Raw genomic sequence first — 26,801 nt, 5'->3', positions numbered from 1 at the left:
ACGCGTTCACGACCAAGAACCGGCTAGTGGGAGCTGAGCTCAAAGCAGCTCCGCAATTCCAACTCCAGAATCCGTTTTCTCCATTACACCGTAGGGAGCCCGCTCCCCACGCCCGAGGCCGCCGTCAGCCACCCGCCGTCCCACTGCCCTAAGGGGAATAGCGGCTCACGGGTGGAGCACGGAGGCCGCGAGCACCACCGCCCCGGCAGCCCGGCCGGGAGCCCGCGGCCCCGCTCAGGAGGACCCGGCGGTCGTCCTCGTCCCGCCGCACCGCCCACCTCGCGCAGGCTCCGCCCCCTGCCGCGATTGGCTGGCGGGAGCGACTTGGGGCCCGCGGATTGGCTGCGCGGCCGCGGGCTGACGTGGCGGCGCGGACGCGGCGGGGCCGCCGTGTGGTCCCCGCTGGGCAGCGGGCCGGACTCGAGGCGGGCGGTGCGGCGCCGGAGCGCGAGGCGAGCCGAGCCGCCGCGATGCCGCTGGAGCTGGAGCTGTGTCCCGGGCGCTGGGTGGGCGGGCAGCACCCGTGCTTCATCATTGCCGAGATCGGCCAGAACCACCAGGGCGACCTGGAAGTGGCCAAGCGCATGATCCGCACGGCTAAGGTGAGGGCAGAGCCCGGGGCGGAAAAGGCGCCGGCAGGAACCGGGACCGGAGGCGGGGGCGGGGCCCGGGGGCGGGGGCGGGGCCCCGGGCGGGGGCGGGGCCGGAGACAGCAGGCGGGGGCGGGGCCCGGAGCCGGGGGCGGGGCCGCGAGACAGCAGGCGGCGGGGATTGGGACGGGGGCGGGGGCGGGGCCGCGAGACAGCAGGCGGGGGCCTGGGCCCGGGGGCGGGGCCTGGGGCCGGGGGCGGGGCCCGGAGACAGCAGGCGGGGGCGGGGACCCGGGACCCCGCGTGCGCCCTGGCGTCCGGCTCGCCATGTCCGTTCCTAAATCTTTGCCGTCCTCCTCACCCCTCCCCACCCTCCTGACCCGTCCTTTGCCCCCTTCGGGTAGCAGAAGGATCTTCTAGAGCGCAGGTTTGATGAGGTCGTACCCCTGCCTCAGTGGCTCCCCACGGCCCGCGGGTGGAGTCAACCCCTCACCGTAGTCTTCAAGACCTCAGTGACCTGGTTCCTTCCTGCCCGCTCATTGTTTCGTCTCTGACATCTTTCAACGACCTTGAATTACTTCCAGCAAGTTCCGGAAGTTCCCGAAGTTGCTGTGATCTCCTCTCACTTGCCTTTCCTTGTGTTTGGAATATGAAATGGTTAAACCGTCCGGGCTCTGGATTCAAATTCAGACGCCACCACTTACCAGCCGCGTGAACACGGACTAGTTACTTAACCTCTCTGTGAGCCTCAGTTTCATCGTTTGAAAATCGGCTGATAATAGTACTTAATAGAGTTTGTAAGAATCTAACGGGATGATTTATGTAAGGCTCTTCGCACAGTATTGGGCACAGAGGACTCAATAAATGTTAGCTATTAGCGATAGGTTTATAAATATTCATTGCTCCCTCTTGGCAATTTTTTTTTTTTAGATTTTTATTTTTTTTTTAATTTATTTATTCATGAGAGACCGAGAGAGAGGCAGAAGGAGAAGCAGGCTCCCCACAGGGAACCTGATGCGGGCCTGGATCCCAGGACCCTGGGATCAGGACCTGAGCAGAAGGCAGAAAGAAGCCCAAACTGAGGCACCCAGGTGCCCCGGCAGATTTCCATTCCTGTCCAGGTCTACTTGGATGCTTTTTTCCAACCCTTCCCCTCAAGGCTGGGCCCCTGTCATTGCTCCCATCATATTGCATTGTCACTGTCCAAGTTCCTTGCTCTCTCTGTTCAACTGTGAAACCCTTGAATGGGTGACTATCGTGTTTTTATTGTGACCTTAGTCCCCAGCATGAGGTCTGTGCTGTGATTCCTGGGTTTAGAGATGGCTCGCTCCCATCTTTTTTCCCCCCCTTCCCTTCAGTCAAAGGTGTTCACCTAATGTCGTTAATTGTGATTAGGTATTTATCTTGCTCTTCGTTTAGGACTAACTCTGCTTTTATGGAAGCCAACTGAATGATAAAAAATACTTTTAAAGAGTGACAACTGCTGATGTTTTTGAGTGCTTACTCTATCAGATACTGGGCTAAATGCTTTAAATGCACCATCTCATTTCATTATTATAATACAATGTGGTAGATGCTATTGTTTTCACCTTATTTTTTTTTAAGATTTTATTTGTTTATTAGAGAGAGAGAGAGAGAGTGTGTGCATGCACAAGCAGGGGCTAGAGGGAGAAGCAGGGTCTCTGCTCAGCAGGGAGCCTGATGTGGAGCTCCATCCCAGGACCCCAGGATCATGACCTGAGCTGAAGACAGAGGCTTAACCGACTGAGCCACCCAGGTGCCCCTATTGGTTTCATTTTAAACCCTCTGAGAAGTGACTTGCCCAAGGGCACACAGCTAGTAAATACTGGACTGCAGAGGTTTGTTCCTAACTGGAGGGCATAAGCCTTTGTGTGGTAACATTATTTTCTAGGGGGGTAGTTCCTGCTCTTAATTCATGTTCCCTATAAATTCAGAGGTGAGAACTCTGAATTCTGAGATTGTAAAAATCCCCAGAGACATTGAAGCCATAGAAACAAAGTTATTTTTCTTTCTCTTTTCATTGTGGAGGTTAGTTCTGGGGTGAGGGGAGGAAAATGCAGAGATTGAGGCTGTGGTACAATGGAAAGAGCACTGGACTGGTGTGAAGATAACTATTTACTAGCTGAATAATTTTGGGCAGGTGCTCTTTCCTCCCTAGGCTTCAGTTTCACTTATTTTATAATTGTATGTGTGTGTGTTTTTAAAGATTTCATTTATTTATTCATGAGAGACTCCCAGAGAGGCAGAGACACAGGCAGAGGGACAAGCAGGCTCCCTGAGGGAAACCTGATTCGGGACTGGATCCCAGGACCCGGGGATCCCGACCTTAGCCAAAGGTGGACGCTCAACCGCTGAGCCACCTAGGCATCCTGTGTTTTTTTGTTTTTTTTTAAGATTTATTTATCCATTCATGAGAGACACTGACTGAGAGAGAGAGAGAGAGAGAGAGAGAGGCAGAGACATAGGCAGAGGGAGAAACAGGCTCCTCACAGGGAGCCTGATATGGGACTCTATCCTGGATCCCAGGATCACGACCTGAGCTGAAGGCAGGCGCCCAACCACTGAGCCACCCAGGCGTCCCTGTGTTTTTGTTTTTAAACTTAAAGTAGTGGAGTATCTTGAAATCCTTGTATTTTAGGATTTTTTTGTTTTAGTCTTTGTTGCCAAATAGTCCCATTCCCTTGTTTAATTATCCAGAGTTACTCATACAATAAATGAATCTATTTGCAATATTTAAAGTTGAGTTCAGTTATTTTTATTTTCCTACAAAATATACCATCATAATTATATAATATATATGAACTGTAAACATAATTAGAGATTTACTAATTGAATATACTTTTAACTTCCAAATTTTGCTGCAAAGAGATCATCACACTTTGGCCCATCACACCTTAGATCCTGGGGTTTTGCTGCTTGTTTTTTTGTGGGTGTTTTTTTTTGTTGTTGTTGTTGTTGTTGTTTTCTTTTTGCCAGGAGAGAATCAATAAAAACTTGAACAAAGAAACCATCGGCATTATATTAAAACAGGGACAGTGATTGTGTTTTCTAAACCTGGAGTTTACCATAAAATGAAATAGATTAATAAATAATTCAGTTTGGGGTGCTTGGTTGGCACAGTCCATTAAGTGACTGGCCCTTGGTTCTAGATTTCAGCCCACGCCCCTCCCCTCCCCACTGCCACCAGTTGGGGTTGGCTCCAGGCTCAGCTGGGAGTCTGCTTGGGATTCTCTCTCCCTTTCCTTCTGCCCCTTTTGTGACTGTTCTCTCTAAAATAAATAATTTAAAAAAAGAGAGAGAGGAAAAATAAATAAATAAATAAATACATAAATACATAAATAAATAAATAAATAAAAAGAGGGATCCTGGTGGCTCAGTTGGTTGAGTGTCTGTTTTTGGCTCAAGTCATGATCCCAGGGCCCTGCATCTCATCAAGTTCCCTGCTCAGTCGGGTAGAGGTGGGGAGGGGTGTCTACTTCTGCTTCTCCTTCTGCCCGCCCCCTCTACTCCTGCTCTGTCTCTTGCTTTTTCTCAAATAAAAATAAATAAAATCTTTTTTAATAAAAGAAAGAAATCACTGAGTCTTAGGAAGGAAGTGGAGGAAAAAGAAAGAACCTGCTCTTCTCCCCAGACAACTGCTGTCATGTAGAATGTAGTAGAATTTTTATCTGACCTCTTGTCTCTAATAGTTTCTGCTACTTCACATCTATCTTCTTTCTGTAAATTAAAGGTTTGCCCAGAGAAGACAAGCCCTTTCACTTTTTGAAGGTAAGTTCACCCCTTGAGTTAGAGCTGAGAAGCCACGGGGGGAAGCAATGCTCTGTGAACCTCTCCCCCCTTAGTTTGCTGGTGGCCTGGAGTAGCTGGGTTCCAGGTGGCAGTCATGGGCCAGGAGACACACGTTCTGCAGCCTTAGCAAAGCGATCTGTCCAGCTCTGCCAGAGACTCACTGTGTGGCTTTGCTCAGGTTTCTCTGGACGGGGGATCTTCCTCTAGACAATGAGAACTCTGTTGCCCAAGGTCACTTTCATTTCTCATGTTTTTTGAACCTTCCTGACCATGCCATCTTGTGGTCTTTCCAGGAGTGGGAACAGCACTGCTAGCACAGATATTTCTGGAAGTGAGGTTTTTAGCAATGTGAATAACTCTGTCTGTAGAAATGTCAGTGAGCTAGAGACTTTAGAGGATTTTCCTTAATCTTTCTATTGAATGGTTTGTTTTTTTTTAAGATTTTATTTATTTATTCATGAGAGACACAGAGAGAAGCAGAGACACAGGAGGAGGGAGAAGCAGGCTCCATGCTAGGAGCCTGACGTGGGACTCGATCCCGGGACTCCAGGATCGTGCCCTGGACCAAAGGCAGGTGCTAAACCGCTGAGCCACCCAGGGATTCCCCCCCCTTGAATGGTTTTTAAAAGCAGTTGAGGGGCACCTGGTTGAGGGGCACACTGAGGTGGCTCAGTTGCCTAAGCATCTGCCTTTGGCTCAGGGTGCTGGAATCAAGCCCCCACATCGGGCTCCTTGCTCAGTGGGGAGCCTGCTTCTCCTTCTCCTGCTGTTCGCCCTGCTTGTGCTCTTTGTCAAATAAATAAATAAAATCTTTTTCATTTTTTATTTATTTATTTTTTAAAATCTTTTTTAAAAAGCAGTTTTGAGATTGGGGGTTGATTGGCAATAGAATTATAGATTTTATACTTGAACAACCCAGCTTTTATGTTATAGCTTCTGTTCAGTAAGGCCTAGGCCTTTCTAAGTCTTGTTTACTTTTTGTCCCAGAACCTCTTGTTCAAACAAGATGCCATGCAGAAAAGCACAAGTGCAAAACAGCAAAAGCAGAGTTGTTTCCTGCCCCGTTAGGGGCTCCTCAGAACAGCTGCAGGTCCTGGAGCTAGCCCAGGGCAGCTGTGTATGGAGATGGAGATGCTGAGTCCTGAGAGCGGGAGGGACTTATCCAAGAGTGAGGGTCAGGTCCTGACTGCCTCTCAACTCTGGCCCAGTGCTCGTTTTGCTGTCCTCTGCTGAGTTATCCAACTTAAAATCTTCCTTAACTGTTTAATTATTTTTAATATAAAACAGAGTGGGGAAAAAAGTGCCCATTTTTGGTTCTTTTTGCATTTTAAGGGGGGAAAATAGGGGAGAGCCCCATCCCCAGCCTGTTCTTCCTTTGAGACTTTCTTGCTTCTCCTGTTCCTCTTTGCCTGTCGTCAGTTGGCCTATTTTTAAAGATACAGATGTCAGAGCATTTGCTCCGACATTTACCTTTTCTCTGAGAATCCACGACAGGTGTGTTGTATGTTTGTTGCAGGAGTGTGGGGCCGATTGTGCCAAGTTCCAGAAGAGCGAGCTGGAGTACAAGTTTAATCGGAAAGCCTTGGAGAGGCCCTATACGTCCAAGCATTCCTGGGGCAAGACGTACGGGGAGCACAAGCGCCACCTGGAGTTCAGCCACGAGCAGTACAGGGAGCTGCAGAGATACGCTCAGGAGGTTGGCATCTTCTTCACCGCCTCGGGCATGGATGAGGTGAGTCCTCATAGGGCTGCTGTCATTTGCTACAGGTGCCTGGTGGCTTTTGGCCCAGAGTCAGCTCCAGCATTTGCTCACTTGAGACTTTTCTTGTGCTTTGTGGACCTAGAGTTCCATGTCACATTAACTGCATCAGTGCCTAACTAAATGGGAGGCCAGGGGGAGCAGAGGCCCGGTGAGATTTGGTGGGAGGAATACCAGAAGTTTCCAAACAAGTTGTTTTTGGGAGGAGCCACACTAACATCCCTGAGTCCCCTAAGCTTGTGGGAGACCCCAACCAGACCAGTTTTCTCCCAGCAGAAAGTGGCCTGGACTAAGAATCAGGAAACTTCCCTTCTGATAGGGATCTGCCCCTTGCTGAGTGGCCGTGGCAGATTTGGGTGGGTGGGGGGCATCAGTAGTCATCCTGAGTGGCTCACAGAATGGTCATGCTGACATCCGGGGAGGGTCCTGCCAGTGCCAGGGACCCAAGAGGGTCCCATCTGCTCTGTGACCTGACTCTTTGAGATTCCCTCATGAACTCTTTTTCAAATGTCAAAATTTTAATTGTAAAAATAATAAATATCATAGGAAGTTTAGAAACAGGAAAAACTGACCCATGCTCCCTGTCTGGTGGCTCTTTTTACAGATTTCCTTCTGAAGTTTTTTATGTGCATGTTTTATTGCCTGGTTGCAACATTTGGGAATATTTAGTTCTGTGTGTGCTTTTCCCATTTAACCTTATACCACAAGCTTTTATCCATATCTGGGCTTTTTTTTCCAGCTTTATTGAGATATAATTGACATCTCAGTCCCCACGTCTTGTGCTTAAAGTTATTTTTTTTTAACTTTTATTATTATCTTTTGAGAGAGCACACGCATGTGAGCACATGGGCTTGAGTGAGCAGGGGGGGCAGAGGGTGAGGAGAGAGAGAATCCTAAGCAGGCTTCACCCTCAGCTCAGTGCAGAGCCCATTGTGGGGCTCCATCTCACGACCCTGAGATCATGACCTAAGCTGAAACCAAGAGTCTGTCGCCCAACTGACTGAGCCACCCAGGTACCCCATGCTTAAAGCTTTTGATAGCAATGTAGTATTTCATTTTAAAAATTATTTACTTATTTATTTATTGCAGCAGGCCGGGGCGGGGGTAAAGGGAGAGAGAAACTTAAGCAGACTCCATGTTGAGCACAGAGCCTGATGTGGGGCTTAATCTCACTACCCAAGATTGCGACCAGAACCGAAACCAAGAGTCAGATGCTTAAGCAACTGCACTACCTGGGAGCCCCACCAATGTAATACTTTTTTTAAAGGATTTATAACATACCTAACCATTTCTCTAGTTTTGGACATGCAAGTTACTCTCAGTTTTCTGTGCTTATTAATAATACTGAGATGAACATCATTTTTCTGTATTTTATGTTCTTTCCATAGGATAGCTTTGCAGAAATAGATGATTAGATAAAACCTACAAGTGTTATTATGGCTCTTGAAACAATTGGAATGCTTGTAGTCGATTAGACTATTTGAAGCAATTCCGGTTCATTTTTGTAGGCCTCCCTGACTGTTTGTGTCACTGTTCCAATCCCAAAATATGTCTGTAAATTGAGTTGAAAAGAAACATAAGTCTAGCCTAGGCTGTTGTAGTTTTAACGGGGTAGGGAGGCAGAGAGCCTAGGCATCTTTGGGAGACGACAAGTCCAGGCCTCCGTTCTCTAGCACAGATTCATCCCTTAATTTGCAGCTTTTGTAAGCATGACATTCTTTGGATCCAGTTGTACACTTGATGATCATAATTTCCTACTTTTGAATTATATGTTCTGGCTTACAAAGCACGTTCACTTACAGTAAATGTCTTATCCCTACTCTGCACCACTCTGCAGCTGAAGAAATAGAGGCTCAGAGGGGCCAGGAAGTTTGTACAAAGTCATACAGCTAGGAGAAGGGTCTCGAAGGCAGATCTGATGCCTGGTGCTGTGTGCTTTCTTCAATCCTTCAACTCTGCCTGGGCATCAGGCCAGGTGTGTGTGTGGCTTCGAGGAGCTCAGCAGGGCCTTTGGGCTTCCCCCTTGCTCTTCACCACCTTGATGTCAGTGACTGGAGAGTCTCTGGGCCCGAGAGCTGCTCTGGGGACCAGGAGATGGATTTTTTTAAGGAAAGTGTTCCTTGAGGAGTTCCTGGGCTTTTTCCTGATCCCAGCTCAAGTAGCATATCCTCGGGAAATTCTTCATATTCCCCTGCTTGGTTCAGGTGCCTCCTCTTGTGTTCTCCTGGTGCTCGGTACTTGTCTGATTGGGTGTGAACTATGCCATCTCCCTACCAGACTGCTAGCCCCGCAGCATCCCCAGTGCCTGGCATGCAGTAGGTGGTTGGGAGGTATTTGTTGAAGGAATAAATGAGTGAGCCAAACCAAAGAGAGGGTTAGTGGTTTTTATCAGATCCTTAAAGGATCTGTAAATCACAAAAGCTTAAGCAGGAAAGAACATGTGCTTTAGGATCTGAAAGACTTAGGTGTTGTTTTTGGCCCTACCATTAACTAATATTTCTTGAGTATTTATGAGGTACCAAGTTTTATGCTGGGTATTTTAAACATATCAACTCATTTGCTCCTTTTAACAACCTCTTCAAATAGGACAGTTATCCCCATTTCACAGGGAAGGTGTCCGTAGTCGCTAATCTCTGGGTCTCTTTCCTCGTAGGTAAAGGGCAAGGCGTTATTAAAATACCTAACATGCAGGCTTGTCTTCTGGAGCAGGTGAGACCGTATACGTAAAGCACACGTCTCAAGGCTGGGCACTGTGTGTTCACTGTGAACCCGGATCCTGGCATTTAGTCCATCCTGATCTTAGCACATGCCAGTACACGCTAAGCCAGTGCCTGGTGAAAGGAAAGTCACACCTAGAAAGTGACATTTGTTTTGGTGATGTGCTTATTACTTCATGTACTGCGAGTTCACAGCATCTTGGGATTGCTCTTTGGCAGTCCTCTGGAACTCAGGCACTCAGAGACAGCCAAGCCCTCATCCTCAGAGGGCAGGTTTGGGTTCAGGAAACTACTGATCCTTCTTGTGCCCAAACGTGAAACTTTTGGTCTGATTGACGTAGTAACAAGTCAGTAATGAGACAGGGCCTGCAAAGCTCTAGGGAGAATTTCCAAAGCTTATGGCAGTATTCTGGATCATCCCTAGTATTGCCTTTGGAATAAGCCTACAGTCTTTCCCAGAGTAAGGACTTTGAGAAACACTCTCATTTGGAGGACTAAGTGCTGAACCTGTTAAAAATAATTAGTCTTGGGGCACCTGGGTAGCTCAGTCAGTTCAGCATCTGACTCTTGATTTTGGCTCAGGTCATGATCTCAGGGTAGTGAGACTGAGCCCCATGTAGGGCTCCACACTCACTGGGGAGTCTGCTTAAGATTCTCTCCCTCTCCTTCTGCCCCTCCCCAGCTTGTAGGCGCATGCACTTGTGCACACTCTCTCTCAAATAAATAAGAGAGAAAGCAGAGTGAGTGAGAGAGAGCGCGAGTGGAAGAGAGGGGCAGGAGGAGAGGGAGAAGCAGGCTCCCTAGTGAGCAGGGAACCTGATGTGAGGCTCGATCCCAGGACCCTGGGATCATGACTTGAGCTGAAGGCTTAACCAGCGGAGACACCCAGACACCCCAATAAATAAATCTTTAAAAAATAAAATAATAGGGGATCCCTGGGTGGCGCAGCGGTTTGGCGCCTGCCTTTGGCCCAGGGCGCGATCCTGAGACCCGGGATCGAATCCCACGTCGGGCTCCCGGTGCATGGAGCCTGCTTCTCCCTCTGCCTGTGTCTCTGCCTCTCTCTCTCTCTCTCTGTGACTATCATAAATAAATAAAAATTTAAAAAAAATTAAAAAACAAAAAAATAAAATAAAAATAATTAGCCTCGGTGGTGTAGTCATTCCCCTGTCCTCTACCACGTAGTTGTTTCCCTAGGACAGTTTTTCTAAAACCTGACGAAAGAAAGGGGAAGTAGAAGAAAGTCACATGGGAGTTCCCTTGCAGTGACACCAGAAAGCAACAATAACAAATGAGAGTACTGGGAGGAGTGTGGCGGTGGTTCTCAAAGTGGGGTCCGGGAACCCCTTGGGGAATCAGAAGACCTTTCAAAAGGTCCACCAGGTCCAAACTGGTTTCATAGTGATACTCTGAGGTGATTTGCCTTTTTTTTTTTTTAACTGGCATTCTCTCCCAAGTGTATAGTGGAGTTTTCTAGAGGCTGCGTGATATGTGATGGCATCATTCTCCCAGCATTGGCTAAGGAAAGGTGTGCTGTGTGCTCTTCTGTTTTAGTAACACTCTTCTCACAGACCACACGATTCAGCAGTTAAAGTTAACAATTCAGTTGTTTTTAGTATATTCAGAGTTGTGTGACCATGACCACAGTCGACTTCAGTGCATTTTTATCATGTACCCATTCCTAGTCATTTATTTCTCAATCCCCTCTGTCCTCCCAGCCCTAGGCCACTACTTATCTTTCTGGCTCTGTAAATTTGGGCTTTTCTGTCACTTATTTGCTTTTCTGCAAAAAGTTTACCACACAAGCATATGTCCCTAAACATGATAGCGTTGTGTGCTGTTGAACTTCATCGAAACACGATCATGATGCATACAGTCCTTTGGATTCTTTCAACATTCTGTGAGATGCACCAGTGACTGCTGGGATAACCAGAGTGAGACAGTATGTGGTTCTGTGTGACTGGCCCCTTTCACGTAGTAATGCGTTCAAGGTTCATCTGTGTTGTGCTTGTGTCAGAGCCTCTCTCCGCAGCACTTCTCTCTGTTATTGCTGAGTAATAGGCAACATTATGGATATGCTACATTTTTTTTTTTTTACCCACGTATCAGTTGATGGACATTTGGATTGTTTCTGCTTTTTGGCCATTAGGAATAATGCTTCCATGAACATTCTTGTACAGGTTTTGTTTAGACGTGTTTTTATTCTCTTGGGAGAGATATGGTAACTCTCTGTTTCACTTTTGGCAATTGCCAGACCATTTTCCAGAGTGGCCGCAGCAGTTTACAATCCTCCCAGCAGTGTGGGAGCGTTCCGGTTTCTCCACAGCCTCACCAACATTTGTTACCATCTGACTTTCTGATTCTAGATATCCTAGCAAGTGTGACATGGCATCTCATTGTGGTCTTGATTCTCATTTCCCTGCTGTTTAGCGTCTTTGCATGTGCTTCTTGGCCATTTGTATACCTTCTTCAGAAGAATGTCAGATCCTTTGCCAATTTTTAGTTGGGTTATTTGTCTTTATATATTCTAGATATGAGTCCTTAGATACATGATTTGCAGAAATGGCTCCCATTCTCTGGGTTGTCTTTTCACATTTTGGCTGTATCCTTGGAAGCACAAACATCTTTAATTTTGATGACCTCCAATTCATGTTTTTTCTTTTGTGCTTGTCTGTTCAAAAATTTCTCAGTTTTAAGGGTGCCTGGGCAGTTCAGTCAGTTAAGTGTCTGACTTGGTTTTGGCTCAGGTCGTTCAGTCATTTAAGTGTCTGACTTGGTTGTGGTTCAGGTCGTTTCTCAGGGTTGTGAGATTGAGCCCTGCACTGGGCTCCATGCTCAGTGCTGAGTCTGCTTGAGATTCTCTCTCCCTCTCTCTCTGCCTCTCCTGCTCGTGCCTTCTCTCTAAAATAAATAAATAACATGTTAAAAAAATTCTCAGTTTTAAACTACAATGTAGTATTTCCACAGAGCTATCAGTCTGGCTAAAACAAAAAATAACAATAACACCAACTAGTGGCAAGGACACAGGGCAAATGAATTGTTCATACACTGCTGGTGGGAATGTAGAATGGTATAATCACTTGGCAAAATAATACGGCGCTCTCCTTTTTCTGAACACAACTTTATTTTAATACAATTCGCATGTGGTATCATATCACAGTTCACTCAGAGTATACTGGTAGTTCCTTATAAACTGGACACATACAAAAATTTTGACACCTATGTGCCAAACCGATGTTACCTGAACTTATTGGGGTAATCATTTCACAATGTATATGCATATCACATCATGGTGTACACCCATTGTTGTGTGTCAGTTATAGCTCAATAAAAAAATAACCACTTATTACATACCTAAAAAAAACAGCAGCACAAACTAGAGATGTGCTCATCATGTAGCCCACCAGGTGTCATTTGGTAATTTATCCCCAAAGAAATGAAAACTTAGAGTTCACAGAGAAACCTGTACATGCATGTCTGTAACAACTTTATTTGTAATAGCCCGCAAACTAGAACGACCCAGATAGTTCTCTGGCAGGTGAATGGTTCCAGCCATAAAAAGGAATGAAGTGCTGATACATGCTGCAGCTTGGATGGATCTCCAGGGTATTGCGTTGAGTAAAAAGTCCAGTCTCGGAGGGTTGCATACTATACCGTTTAGTTTCTTATTTTTTTTTAAAGATTTATTTATTTATTTATTCATAGAGACACAGAGAGAGAGAGAGAGAGGCAGAGACACAGGCAGAGGGAGAAGCAGGCTCCATGCAGGGAGCCTGACGTGGGACTCGATCCCGGGTCTCCAGGATCACGCCCCGGGCTGCAGGCGGCGCTAAACCTCTGCGCCACCGGGGCTGCCCTATCATTTAGTTTCTATAGCAATCTTGAAATGATAAAATTACAGTGATAGAGAGCAGATGAATAGTTGTCAGCGGTTAGGGAAGGGAAGGGAGGCAAGTGGACGTGGCTATATAAGCCTTGGAGCGGACACCTGGGTGGCTCAGCAGTTGAGCGTCTGCCTTCGGCTCAGGGCATGATCCCGGAGTTGCGGGATCCAGTCCCACATCGGGCCTCCTGCACGGAGCCTGCTTCTCTATCTGCCTGTGTCTCTGCCTCTGTCTTTCTCTGTCTCTCATGAATAAGTAAATAAAATCTTTAAAAGAAAAAAAGCCTTGGAGTGATGGCACAGTTCTCTATTGTCAGCTTGGTAGTCACGATTCTGTGCGTGTGGTACAATTGCATAGAATTGGATACACACACACACACACAAGTGCATCCGTGTAAGAATGGTGACATCTGAATAAGACCAGCAGACTCTGTCAACATCCCTTACCCAGTTGTGATTTTATGCTCTAGTTTTGCAAGGTGACACTATAGTAGAGGGAACTGGGTGCTGGGTGCATAGGCTCTCTGTATGTTATTTCTTACAGCTTCATGTCAAGCTATAATTATCTCACAATTAAAACTTTAAAGTTAAAAACACTCCAGATTCCTTAGTTTTACTTTTAATTTGATAAATAAGAGTAGATGGAGATAGAACCTACCTAAGCAAAAACCCTGTAGAGTCCGTAGTCATTTGTAAGAGCATAAAGAGCCAAACCTTTGGGGCCCCAGGCTGAATGGTGCATACCCAGGCTGTGTGGTCACCTGTTTAAGATTTGAGTTTGAAGGTGCTGCTGCTGTCATCTGTGGGGAGCCCCTGTGGAAGTGGTTCGACCTCTTTGTGCTTCTGTTTGTTCAGCTGCAAAGCGGGGTTAGTACCTGAACCCATCTTGCAGGGTTGTTGTTAGGATTACCCATGATTGTTGACACACAGCGTAGCACAAGCCAGCTTGGAGCAAACGTCAGCTTACCGTTAAGGAGGGCAACCAGACGGAGTGGCAGGACGTTGGCCTTCTTGCCTTGGCTCTGCTCTAAGTTCATCTCAGCTTGGTGGCTCCCTGCCCTCTCTGGGCCTCAGTTCCCTTTTGTGTGTGAACAGGCTGCCGTCCAGAGGCTCTCCCCACTCTGATGCGGAGCCAAAGAAGATCTCACCAAGGCCACTCGCACCTGGGATGAGGACTGTCCTCCTCGGTCCACGTTGCCAGGCACCCGGATGTGGACTCTGAAGGAGGGAGAGCACCTCTGTGCATCGGTGAGGCTTGCTTAGTCAAGTCATTTGTGTAGGTCGTTTACCCCCAAGTGGCCTTGAGGTAGAAGCAGGAGCAGCTGGAAGAGAAGAGCCTGGGTGTTGGTGATCAGGGTCTGCCTCTTGGCCTCACCCTTTGGTTCCTTTCCCTCCACTCCCCAGGAAGCCCTTCTGTGTGGCATGTGCGACACATGCTCTGCAGCCACTCTCTGAGTTCGGGTTCTGGTGCTGATTCTTTGTGGGTTCAGGCTCATCACTGAAACCCTATTTGAGCCACAAGTGTCCCATCTGTAAAAAACAGAATAGGGGCACCTGGGTGGCTCAGCAGTTGAGCATCTGCCTTTGGTTCAGGTCGTGATCCTGGGGTCCTGGGATCAAGTCCTACATCAAGCTCCCCACAGAAGCCTGCTTCTCCCTCTGCTTATGTCTCTCCTTTCTTTCTGTGTGTCTCATGAATAAAAAAATAAAATCTTTAAAAGAAACCAAGATAGTAAAGATGCCCACCCTACATGGCTGTGGTGAGAGGTCAGATGTGAGGGCTGCACAAAATCTGCATCCACCGAATGATAGCTGTTCTGTTATTTAGGACCCTTTGGAGCTGTTTTGCTTCATATTGTCTGGACAGGGAGGCTTCTCTGCCCTAGGATTGCCATTTGTTCCCAAGTATCTTCCTGGCTGACCCTGGCAGAGGCAGTGAGGGGAAATGCATTCTTAAGAGTCTTTCCAAGAGTTAATTTGCTGGCCAGGTCCCTTTCCTGAACCAGCATGTCCTGTCTGCCTGGCTGTTGGAAGTGGGTTGGTCCCTTGTTCTGTGTTTACCTGGCAGGTGGCTCTGAGTATTTACCACCCTGACTTCCTTGTGGACGGTAGCCATTTATCGAGTGCCTCGTTTCTCCACTCTGTGTGCTGTCCCAGGGTGTTCTTCGTATGCTGAGGAAAGGTTACAGTGTGGTGGAATTTTATCAAGACTGAGAGAACTACCAGGGCACCTGGTCAATGCTACAGAGAGGTGCATGGAACAGGGCTGAAATGAGCAGAGTTCCTTAGGTCTAAATGGAGAGTTCTATGGAGAAAGCAAATGAAGGCCATGACTGTCGGGGTGGCCCCTGAAAGACATGCTGCCCTCACACACCAGTGCCCTGTCCTATCAGAGCTGCCCTGTGGGATGCCCTCTTTCCATTTTCCACAGGACCTCAAAAGTCTGAGGACGGGGAAGGGGCTCTAGAAAAATCCCAGCTCCTCTTCTTGCTTTTGTCACCCCTCAGATCAGTGGGTCATGACATGGAAAGGGAGTTCTGTGGCCACACATTGTCGAGTCTCATTTATTGATAATTAAGTACTACCAATTAATTATAAATAATAAAGCCTGTCTCCCCCGCTCCCCTCTAATATACAAGGATTCTGAGTTGAATAAATTTGGGAAACACTGGGATTAAAAAAAGCTAGATGAGTGTCTTTATTGGGGGCCGTCTAAGAGGGAGCAGTGCAGCATTTCACTGAAACCAGGTTGCTGGTGGGCCCCTTTCCTGCACCTGTCAGCCCGTGGATGCGCAGGGAAGGCCCTGTCAGCAGGGCTCCTTTCAGACAGATGGAGAAAGCCTTCGTGCTGGGGTTGGAGGGAGGGAGAATTGTGAGGCTGCCTGGCTGCACGGTACCCCGACGTGGAAAAGGGTTGGACAGCGGGGTGAGCAGGCCTAGGGGAAGCCCGAGAGCCTGTGGAGAACGAGGTGGGGGGGGGGCAGTGGCGCTGACTGCGCCTAAGGGGCCCTGGGCAGGGCTGTACCGTCTGGGGTCTGCACCATCTCTGCAGTTGGCACCCTGTGCAGGTTACTCCAAAGTGGCCGTGTTCGGAACGCCACTAGGTGGGGCTGGGTCTCCAGGAGGACTGCCACAGCCCATTTTCCAGCCCTCCCAGGTGAGCTTCTGTGGAGTGTTTCTCCTGCGTTTGACCCCTCCGTGCTCCTGCTCACCCTGTGCCTCTCCTCTTCGTGCCCTTGGGGATTTGTCATCTGATAAGCCCTTCTCGCAGAAGTTGAACATTGTTTTTGTTTTTTGTTTTTTTTTAAATTTGTTTTTACTGAAGTTCAATTTGCCAACATATAGTATAACACCCAGTGCTCATCCCATCAAGTGCCCCCCTCAGTGCCCATGACCCAGTCACCCCATCCCCCCGCCCACCTCCCCTTCCACTACCCCTTGTTCCTTTCCCAGAATTAGGAGTCTCTCATGGTTTATCTCCCTCTCTCATTTTCCCCACTCAGTTCCCCTCCTTTCCCTTATAGTCCCTTTCACTATTTCTCATATTCCCCTTATGAATGAAACCATATGATGATTGTCCTTCTCCTATTGATTTATTCACTCAGCATAATACCCTCCAGGTCCATCCACATTGAAGCAAATGGTATTTGTCCTTTCTGATGGCTGGGTGATATTCTCTTGCATATATAGACCACATCTTTATTATCCATTCATCTGTCGAAGGGCATCGTGGCTCCTTCCACAGTTTGCTATTGTGGACATTGCTGCTGTGAACATTGGGGTGCAGGTGTCCCGTGCCTTCACTACATCTGTATCTTTGGGGTAAATACCCAGTAGTGCAATTGCTGGGTCGTGGGGTAGCTCTATTTTTAACTTCTTGAGGAATCTCCGCACAGTTTTCCAGAGTTGACGTTGTGAGAGAAGAAAACTTAGCATAGGGTTTTCCCTTTTACAGTAGAAAACACTCTCTCCATCTGCCGGATAGAGAAAAGTGGGAGCGGTCGACTTTGTTCAGTAAACCCATTAGAAGGAGTGTTTTTCACTTCCATCATAGAGCTGGTGAGACACACATAAACAGGAGGGGTGAGAGAGAACAACACGGAGGGGACAAGAGAGGCGAGGGGGAAAGCCAGCAGAGGGCAGACGGCAGGAACCGCAGCGAAGCTAGCTTAGCAGGCTTGGGTGTAGGGGGCACTCAGGCCACGCTGCACCGTGTCTCTTGGACCCAGGGCATTGTGAACTGCCTGTGAACTGTTCACTGGCTGGTTACCCACTGAGTCTGGCTCCCCGGCAGCTCTCACCTTCATGATATTAAGGGATTTACACAAGAGGAAAGTTTGTCTCTGCGTGTGGCCAATGATTGGAGGAGCTTATCACCTGCCGGCAGGATGGAAGGAAGCTGAGGCAATGATGGGTTGATTTGAAGAGCCTGCGGGCAGAATGACCTTCTCACACTGTTCCTAGCCACCCCTGTGCCCTCTGGGTTTTCAGGCATGATGACCTAATGCCTTAAAAAATAGGATTCACAGAACAGCAGTGGTTATATTACCAGGAACTTAATAGAAACACGGGTCCCTCCTTAACCCAGCAGAATCAGAATTTGCATTTCATTTGAGCAAGATCCCCAGGAGATTGAGGTACATTTATTAAAGTGTGAGAAGCAGTGACCCAGCCAATCAGGCCTTCCAAACCTACTTATTTTTTTTTTAAGATTTTATTTATTTATTCATGAGAGACACAGAGAGAGGCAAAGACACAGGCAGTGGGAGAAGCAGGCTCCCTGAGGGGAGTCCGATGCAGGACTTGATTCCGGGACCCTGGGATCATGACCTGAGCTGAAGGTAGATGCTCAACCACTGAGCTACCCAGGCATCCCCCAAACCTACGTCTGAAACCCAGGCAACATTTTACAACAGATCAAACTTAGATATTTGGAAACATTCTGAGACCTTGATTCTTCCCACTTCTGATTTCCAACTCCCATTTTTAAAAATAGTAATAAGAGGTAGTTTGGGGGAGTTTTATAATTTGATAACAAACTGAGATTTTACTCTTAAAACTTGCAACCTGCTGATTCTGTTAGCATTTGTTGACACTTGCCAATTTCCTGATCCTGAGTCTTATTAACGAATCCTGGTGGGGGCAAAGGATGGTGAAGGGCCCTCGACAGATAACCTTAAGCAGTGATGTGTCCAAAAAAAAAAGTGATGGAGGTTTGTTTTTCCTGTGGGCAGTGTGGTTTAGGGGCTGAGAGGGTTTGGATTTGATGGGCCCTGCCACCTGTGGATCACTGTGTCAGGGCTGGGCCATAAAATGCTCCATTTTTTCCCCTTGTGGCAAGGTTTGAAATGGCCTCTCTTCCTGGCTGTTTGGTTTTAGATAAAGGGTAAGGCCTTTGAGGGACATTCACTTTCTCACCACCTGGATTTCTGGATCAAGATTAGGTCATGACCCTTTTGCGATTGGACCCTGGGCACCTGAAAAAGGAAGGATCTGGCCTGGGGTCCGATTCTTTTGCAGAGTTCATGGCCAGTACAGGCCAGCACACAGTGTTTGTTGGATAAACGGGTGGGTGGCTATGAATGAACGTTGGAATTTGAATGAAATGACTGATAACACACCTTTGCTTTCAGGTTGTTGTGAGAGGCCCTCTTGCTGGGCAAGAGGAGGGATTTTCTGTTTGTCTGTGGCTCCTCGCCTGACTTGAGGACAGTGATTTTGAACAGTGGTGAAAAAGAGCTCCTTCTTTGATTTTTATAGATGGCAGTTGAGTTTCTGCATGAGCTGAATGTTCCGTTTTTCAAAGTTGGATCTGGGGACACTAATAATTTTCCTTATCTGGAAAAGACAGCCAAAAAAGGTAAGTGTTTAATTTTTGCCCTAAAATGAGGAAGTTCCAAATCTTTTCATTTTTGCTTCTGTAGTAGAGCCCACTAAAGGAGTCTCCTTGAAGGCATTAGAAACCTCTATTCAATTAACATATACTCCTACTTTTCTGTGTGCTGTCTTGAAAGGAAAGAAGTTAAGGATAAGCCCGTTTTTATAAGAACTTTAAAAATGAAAAATTATTTTATTTTTATTTATATGAAATTGAGGATATGGCAGTGTATACAGAATTTCTTAGAGGAAGTTCGGACTTTGAGAAATAGTCTGTACGTCTATCATAACATCTAACCTCTGCACATTACGGTCTGTAAAGGGGTTTTGCAACATGAATCATCTCATTTGATCCTCATAACAACCCTGGGACTGAAGCAGGTTATATGATTATGATGCTTTATACTTTTTTTTTTAGTAATAAATTTATTTTTTATTGGTGTTCAATTTGCCAACATACAGAATAACACCCAGTGCTCATCCCGTCAAGTGCCCCCCTCCGTGCCTGTCACCAATTCACCCCCACCCCCCGCTCTCCTCCCCCCTTCCACCACCCCTAGTTCGTTTCCCAGAGTTAGGAGTCTTTATGTTCTGTCTCCCTTTCTGATATTTCCTACCCATTTCTTCTCCCTTCCCTTCTATTCCCTTTCACTATTATTTATATTTCTCAAATGAATGAGAACATACACTGTTTGTCCTTCTCCGATTGACTCATTTCACTCAGCATAATACCCTCCAGTTCCATCCACGTTGAAGCAAATGGTGGGTATTTGTCATTTCTAATGGCTGAGTAATATGATGCTTTATACTTATTTCGCAGGTGAGGCATGTGAGACCACACAGCGGGGAGATGGCAGCTCTGGGCCTCACACATACTCATGCCGTTGAGTTGGGGGCAGTGCTCGCTTTACCCTGCTGTGCAGCCTCTTAATCCACTGAGGTGCTCGTGTTTCTCTGAGGGGTGTGGAGTTCCTCTGCCCCCTGAATTCAGTTCGTTTTGCTAGACAATAATATTGGGGGCTAGGGGAGTCTACATTTCCTCAGCGGCGAGGACAGGAGTCCACCACGCTCCCCTCTCCCCCCGCCAGTGGCTGGCACAGTGTTTGCGAGCTGTCTTTGGAGTTCATATGAATGATGAGGCCAGCAGCTGGGGTATGCGTGAGGGAGAGTCAGAACCCAGAAAGGGGAAGTGATGACGGTGTTGGTGTTGGGTCCCTCAGGCCGCCCAATGGTGATCTCCAGCGGAATGCAGTCGATGGACACCATGAAGCAAGTCTATCAGATTGTGAAGCCTCTCAACCCCAACTTCTGCTTCCTCCAGTGCACCAGTGCATACCCACTCCTCCCTGAGGACGTCAACCTGTGCGTCATCACGGTGAGCAGGCCGTGGTCTGATGAGGCCATAGCAAAATGGCATCTCTTGGGCCATTTACTGTGGGAAAGATGGGGCCTTTCTTATAGCCAAAATTCTCACCTGTCCTGACATGCTTCATGTCATTTGAACATCCATTGGCAATCTTGCCGTTAGAGAATCAAATTAGAACCAACTGTGCAGTTAAGGAAGCAGGTACATTCTAAAGAGGGTGATTATAAATTAAATGTTCTTTTTTTAAAAAAAAAAGATTTTATTTATTTATTCATGAGAATACACAGAGAGGAGAGAGAGAGAGGCAGAGACACAGGCAGAGGGAGAAGCAGGCTCCATGCAGGGAGCCCGATGTGGGACTCGATCCCAGTTCCCCAGGATCACGGCCTGAGCTGCAGGCGGCGCTAAACCGCTGAGCCACTGGGGCTGCCCAAATTAAATGTTCTTAAAACCAATCTTAATTTTTCCCACTCTGAAATTCAAGGTGCGAGCTCTCATAATTGTATATATATACATTTTTTATGCTATACGTATTGACCATCAGGGGTCCCTCCTCTGTGAATTCCTGATTTATATCCTTTCTTAGTATGTTGGGTTTTTTTGTGTGTGTATGTGATAAAATATAAGATTTACCATTTTAACCATTTAGATGTGTAGTTCAGTGGTATTAGGAACCTTCACATTAAACCACCACCATCCATCTCTGGAACCTTTCCATCTTCCCAAACTGATACTCTATGGCTATTAAACACTGACTCCCCATTTCCTTCTCCCACAGCCCCTGACAGGCACCATTCTGCTTCTGTCTCTAGGAATTTGACTACCCTAGAGACCTCCTCTGAGTGGAATCATACACTACGTGTCCTTGGTATCTGTCTTCTCTCACTTACACACTGTGTGCAAGGCTTCTCCGTGTTGTAGCACATGCCAACATTTCATTCCTTGTTAAGGCTGAATAATATTCCATTGTGTGTATATAGCACATGTTGTTTATCCATCCCTCCATTGATGGACTTTTAGGATGTTTCCACCTTTTGGCTATTGTGAAGAATGCTGGTAGGAACACTGGTGTACAAACATCGGTTGGGCTTTCATCATACTGAGTTGTAGGAGACCTTCTTGAAACTTCTGGCTTTTCCTGATCTGTGCTATTTGCCGGCTCTGTTATTTTCTGCCTGTAATTCTGAGCCTCAATGAGGCTCAAACTGGTCACAGTAACGGTCTTGAGGGAGCTTTCTCTCTCCCAGGGTTTTGTCTACTCCACCTCAGTCATTTTACAGATGGCGAAATCCAGTCCCAGAGGGAAAATGACTTACCTGCGTGAGATCTCACAGCACCTTGGTGGCAAAGCTGGAACTAGAATCTTTTGTCTCTTGTTGTCTCAGGCCACCTCCACCCCTCTCTCCTTGTAGCACCTGAAGCTTAACTTAATTAGAAACATGTATATGTAATTATCATACAAAACCACTGTAGTTATATAGTGGAATTCTAAACAGACACAGACACATAATCCCAGTATTGCAATTAACAAGTTTCCTTTTATATTTTCCTTTTGGTAGTACAGTATTTTGACATTCTTGGGGTTTTTTTTCCACGATAGTGTAAGCTTTTAGATATGTTGCTATATATTCTTCATATTTAACTTAAAAAAATGAGCCTTTTTTGAAAACTGACACTGCTACCTTTTTTTTTTTTTAAGATTTTATTTATTTATTCATGAGAGACAGAGAGAGAGAGGCAGAGATATAGGCAGAGAGAGAAGCAGGCTCCTCACAGAGAGCCCCATGCAGGACTCAATCCCTGGACCAGGATCATGTCCTGAGCCAAAGGCAGATGCTCAACCACTGAGCCACTCAGTCGTCCCTACTGCTACCTTTTTACCTAAATTTCTATCTCTCCCAGGTGATAGATTTTTCTCCATTTCTCACTCATCTCTAAATTATATCATTCAAAAATTTTAAATGTGATTTTAAACTCAAATAGCTCTGAGATATATAATATAAACATTCTCTGTAATCTCATCCCACAGAGATTACTATCATCAACAATTTGCCTTACGTGACTCCAGATTATTTTCCTTGGTTTTCTTTCTCTGTGGATACAACCCACCTTACCCTTCCATTTTTATCCAGGGTGCCGTAATATCCTCTCCTGATACTGGAGGACAGTGAGGGTTGGTCGCCCACCCAACCCCCGCATCTTGGGCCCAGCTCACTCATATTCTAGCCGTTTGACCCTGCAGCCTCTATTCCCTTGTCCATCATATGCCCTCTAATCTGGTTTTTGGGGCCTATGCCACTCAGCTGTCCTAATCTTATATTAAACCCCATCGGACACCCTGGGTGGTTCAGCAGTTTAGCACCGCCTTCAGCCCGGAGTATGATCCTGGAGTCCCAGGATCGATCGAGTCCATGTCAGGCTCCCTGCATGGAGCCTGCTTCTCCATCTGCCTGTGTCTCTGCCGCTCTCTCTCTCTCTCTTTCTCTCTCTCTCTGTCATTAATTAATAAGTAAAATCTTAAAAAAAAAAAAACCATCTGGGTCTTTCTACTACACTTACGCTTTCTGGTCTGCCTCAATGACAAGACTCGCTTGACGAATGTCTGCTGTTGCATTCAGTGAATTATAGATCACAAATTAGTTAATTATTTAGCATTTCCACCAAAGGATTGTTTCGAGATTGGGCTGTATATATTATTGATGACAATATTTGTGCATACAGCACACTTGCTTTCAGCAGCTCAGGCTAATTAAATGTGGCAGATGTTTTTTGACTGAGTTTAGGTATTTAGTTATAGTTCTCTTGTTACTCCAGGTGGTTTGTGCCGTGTGAAGCATTCTTAGAGTGCATTCTTGCTGAGAGTAGCCATTATTTTTGGAGCATTCCAGTGTGCTGAGTGCTTTTCACGCATTTGGAGCAGCCCTGGACAGGTACCAATATGTCAGGAGTGAGAAGCTCAGAGAGCCTCAGTGTCTTGCCTGTAGTTGCACAAATAGTGAGTGGCTAAACTGGGACTCCAGCCTAGATCTGCCTGACTCTGCACTGTGTGCATAAAATGCTACAATATTTAACTCCGCCCCCCCCCCCTTTTTTTTTGAAGGAATATCAGAAGCTCTTTCCTGACATTCCCATAGGGTATTCAGGGCATGAAACAGGCATAGCGATATCTGTGGCCGCAGTGGCTCTGGGTGCCAAGGTGCTGGAGCGTCACATAACTTTGGACAAGACGTGGAAGGGGAGTGATCACTCAGCCTCACTGGAGCCCGGAGAGCTGGCCGAGCTGGTGCGGTCTGTGCGCCTCGTGGAAAGGGCCATGGGCTCCCCGACCAAGCAGTTGCTGCCTTGTGAGATGGCCTGCAATGAGAAGGTGGGTTCTCCACAACCCTGCTGGGCTCCACTGTCTTGGGAGTGACCATACTTGCCAGGAGAGTTGGTATTCATCTTGCCTGAGCCCAGGCTGACCCACAGAGTCTGGGGTCATATTAGCAGCAGGAGGAGCATGTCACTTAAGGGAGCATCAGTAGTTTCAGCAGTCTCCTAGAATCGTGTTGCAGTTTTCCTCCAAGCCTCTGAAGCCTTTGACTCCAGTGCTCTAGACTCTAGGAGCTGTCAGGGAGCAGGGTTGCCTTGTGAGACACTTGGGTGGTGAAGTCCTACTCCTTTGGAGTAGGTGAGCCTTGAGAGACAATTGGGCAGAAGGGTTCCATGAGGCCAGCAGGAGAAGGAGGCATCCGTAAGCAGAGGTGGCCCTGGATGGGCAGGGCAGTGGCTTGTCACTGATGGCGGATGATACGGATCTTCCCCGGGGAGCAGTGTGGCTGTACAGCACTGACCATCAGACAGATGGGATGGTGGGGCCAAGGAATACTGCCTGACTTGCTGACCATCTAGGCTTCTTGGAGACCGTGGCCTAAACCTGTCTTGGCCTCTGGTCACAGAGCCAGGCGTCCTGGGGCTGCCGGCAGTGCAGGCACTCCTATTCTGCTGTGGCCCTCTGGGTGGAGGCCAAGACCAAACAGCAGGCATGTATGAGGAATGTGGTCATCTTTTATTCTGGTAGGTCTTGATTGCTTCCCTCAAATTAAAGGTGCCTATGTACCAGGAAATGAAAATAATAGTAAAAGGCCACAAACTGCCTGGCAAAGGAGAAGGGGAGAGAACTGTACCAGAAGGGCAGAAGAATTGAGCCCTTAATTTGGTTTTGAGCCCCTCAGCTCCCTGGGCAAACAGTGTTATACAGCAGGATGATGCGTCATCTGATGACATCCGCTGCTGACCTTTTGTCCTGGCATGCAGCTGTAGAATTGATTCTTTGGCCCTTACACGGAAGATATCGAGTGATACAGTGATTTGTTCATCAGCATTTATGGACAAGACCTAGAAAGTCTGGTCATGAGCTTCCGGTACCCTTTATTCCCCTCACCTGCCTGTCTGCCCCTTTGTAGGTGGTGCCCTTTCCCGTCCTCTGAGTAGCAGCATACTCAGGCTTGTGAGCCCCTCCCCCCCATATTCTTATTTTATTGAGCAGGGTGGCCCTAAGTTTTGTGTCCTCTAAGAGCAGTGGGCCAGGACTCAGGATCCCCATTCCTTGCAACTTGGGCCAAGTTATCTGCCCTCTGTGGACCTGTTTCCCATGTTCAAAGTGAGATATTGAACTGGATGATGATAAAAGTAATCATAATTTTTATTTATTGGGAGCATTCCGGGTAGATTGCCGACATTATTATTGCTAATCCTTACAGTTGTCTGACAAAGCTGAAGGCACTGTTATTTCCTATTTTGCAGAGAAACTCCACCATGGCTTGTACCCACCTAAAGGGGATTTGGACCTGGCTCTGGCTGTAGAACCTGAGCTCTTTCCTGTGTAGTTTATCCAAAGGCCCCTCCTCTGAGCCTCTGAGTACACCCCACACCCCAAACTTTTCTAGGCCCTGAGGGGACAAGAGGGTCACTACTCCCCGGGTATCCTGTGAAAACTGGTCAGGGACCTTAGGTATAAAACAACACGTACCAGTTAACTTCTATGAGGCCGACACTGAGTCTTAATTTTATCCGCAGCTGGGCAAGTCTGTGGTGGCCAAAGTGAGGATTCCAGAAGGCACTGTTCTAACATTGGACATGCTCACCGTGAAGGTGGGTGAGCCCAAAGGCTACCCTCCTGAAGACATCTTTGGTCTTGTGGGCAAGAAGGTCCTGGTCACTGTTGAAGAAGACGACACCATCTTGGAAGAATCGGTAGAAAATCATGGCAAAAAAATCAAGTCTTAAAATAAAGTGCCGTTCTCTGAATTGCCTTACTGGTACCGTCGGGTGAGGTGGGAGATGAGTGCTGGTCTCTAGAAACCTGGCTTTCGTCCACTCATCCGCCCGAGACACACATTTTTGGGCTAGGCACTGTCACACCCATAGGAGGGATACAAACGAAGAGCAAACATGCCAGTCTCTGCTTCAGGTTGGCTGGCCCAGAAGGGGTGGTTTGCTCAAAAGCAAATCATTGTTGTCCATTTGCTGTGTTGGGTACACAGAGGTGTGTGTGTGTGTGTGTGTGTGTGTGTGTGTGTGTGTGTGTGAGCTGGCTGTATAAGGTCCTCTTCTTTAAGCCTTAATTCATCCTGCCCATAAAGACAGTCCACATGACCCGAAATGTCACTTCCCTCCACGCCTCCAGCTGTCTCTTCTCCATTGCCCTGATTCCCTCCCCGCCCTGGAACTGTGTCCCCAGTGAGCTGCATAGCGGTCACTGGGCGTCAAAGAAGAGGTCAGGCGTCTTGCAGGCTGAAACTTGCTGAAAATCTGCATATCTCTATGAGTGAAGAGAGGAAAGGACATTCATTCCTTCTTTCAGCAATATAGAGGTCTTGCTGTGTGCCAGGCTCTGCTGTAGGTACTGGGATAGAGCAGTGAACAGAACATTTCTTCTTCACAGAACTTCCACTCAGATGGGGATAGAGGCACAGCAAACCATAAGCATAGTAAGTAAATCACAGTAAGTTAGCAGGTGATATGTCAATGGTGGGGAGGTGGGGGTGGGTGGGAAATAGGGCTGTGTAAGGGACATGGGGAGTGTGGGCTCAGCGTTTTGTAGCTTGTGGTCGTAATGCTGCAATCAGCCCTTCCCTATGCATCATGAAATTACAAACCTAGCTAACAAGATCCTTAGTGTTCTACTTTGTTGAACAGCAGCATGAACAAACCTTTCACAGCGAGTCCTTATCAGACTCCCCTTTGTTCTTTTGAACCAATACTGAGATAAACGATTCTTTTCAAATGTATTGCCAGATTCCTAATCTTTGTTCATATTTATCCAACCTTGTTCACTATCACTCTTTGTTTCAAAGTGTATACTTGAGTCTCTTTTCAAATCCATATACTTAGCCTTTTGAAGTTTCTTTACTTGTGAGTGTAGAGCCTCCCTCCCCTGTGCAGTTTCTGGAGAGACACTGAATTTTTTTTTTTAAAGATTTATTTATTTCAGAGACAGAAAGAGAGAAAGCACAAGTGGGAGAGGCACAGGGAGAGAAAATCTCAAGCAGACTCCATGCTGAGTGCAGAGCCTGACAACGTGGGACTTGATCCCTCGACTCTGAGATCACGATCTCAGTGGAAATCTAGAGTCGGATGCTTAACTGACTGCACCCTGAGGCACTGATGTTTTAAGTGTGGGTAGGGTGGGGAGGGAATCCTGGGTTGTACTCATGTGTAAAAGAGAATGTGTCAAATGATGTGCTAAGAATTGAAGTGTGATTGAAAATTACCGTCTTTGTATGACATGAGTGACTAAATTCAGCGTGCCCACAGC

The 26,801-nt window shown here is 47.0% G+C and overlaps 1 protein-coding gene across 1 annotated transcript; it reads left to right on the top strand.

Moving 5' to 3' along the window:
• The first annotated feature begins 390 nt into the window (after positions 1–390).
• Positions 391–25,291, top strand: NANS (N-acetylneuraminate synthase). The gene is made up of 6 exons (XM_055302723.1): positions 391–602; positions 5,917–6,132; positions 18,520–18,619; positions 19,857–20,011; positions 23,103–23,369; positions 25,061–25,291. Exons 1-6 carry the CDS (start codon positions 471–473, stop codon positions 25,268–25,270), a joined length of 1,080 nt encoding a protein of 359 aa, XP_055158698.1. The 5' UTR covers positions 391–470; the 3' UTR covers positions 25,271–25,291.
• The last annotated feature ends 1,510 nt before the right edge of the window (positions 25,292–26,801 follow it).

The sequence above is a fragment of the Nyctereutes procyonoides genome, unplaced genomic scaffold (assembly GCF_905146905.1).
Source record: "Nyctereutes procyonoides isolate TBG_1078 unplaced genomic scaffold, NYPRO_anot_genome, whole genome shotgun sequence".
In the NCBI taxonomy this organism is placed as follows: domain Eukaryota; kingdom Metazoa; phylum Chordata; class Mammalia; order Carnivora; family Canidae; genus Nyctereutes; species Nyctereutes procyonoides.
The sequence above is the reverse complement of the archived record's forward strand: the minus strand, read 5'-3'. Positions and strand labels throughout refer to the sequence as shown.

What these genes read in the sequence shown, in the direction of transcription:
- NANS (XM_055302723.1), top strand. Translation starts at nt 471, where the DNA reads ATGCCGCTGGAGCTGGAGCTGTGTCCCGGGCGCTGGGTGGGCGGGCAG. An exon ending in GGAAAAGACAGCCAAAAAAG is followed by an intron (nt 18,620 to 19,856) that starts GTAAGTGTTTAA and finishes TGGGTCCCTCAG; the next exon opens with GCCGCCCAATGGTGATCTCC. An exon ending in AGATGGCCTGCAATGAGAAG is followed by an intron (nt 23,370 to 25,060) that starts GTGGGTTCTCCA and finishes TTTTATCCGCAG; the next exon opens with CTGGGCAAGTCTGTGGTGGC.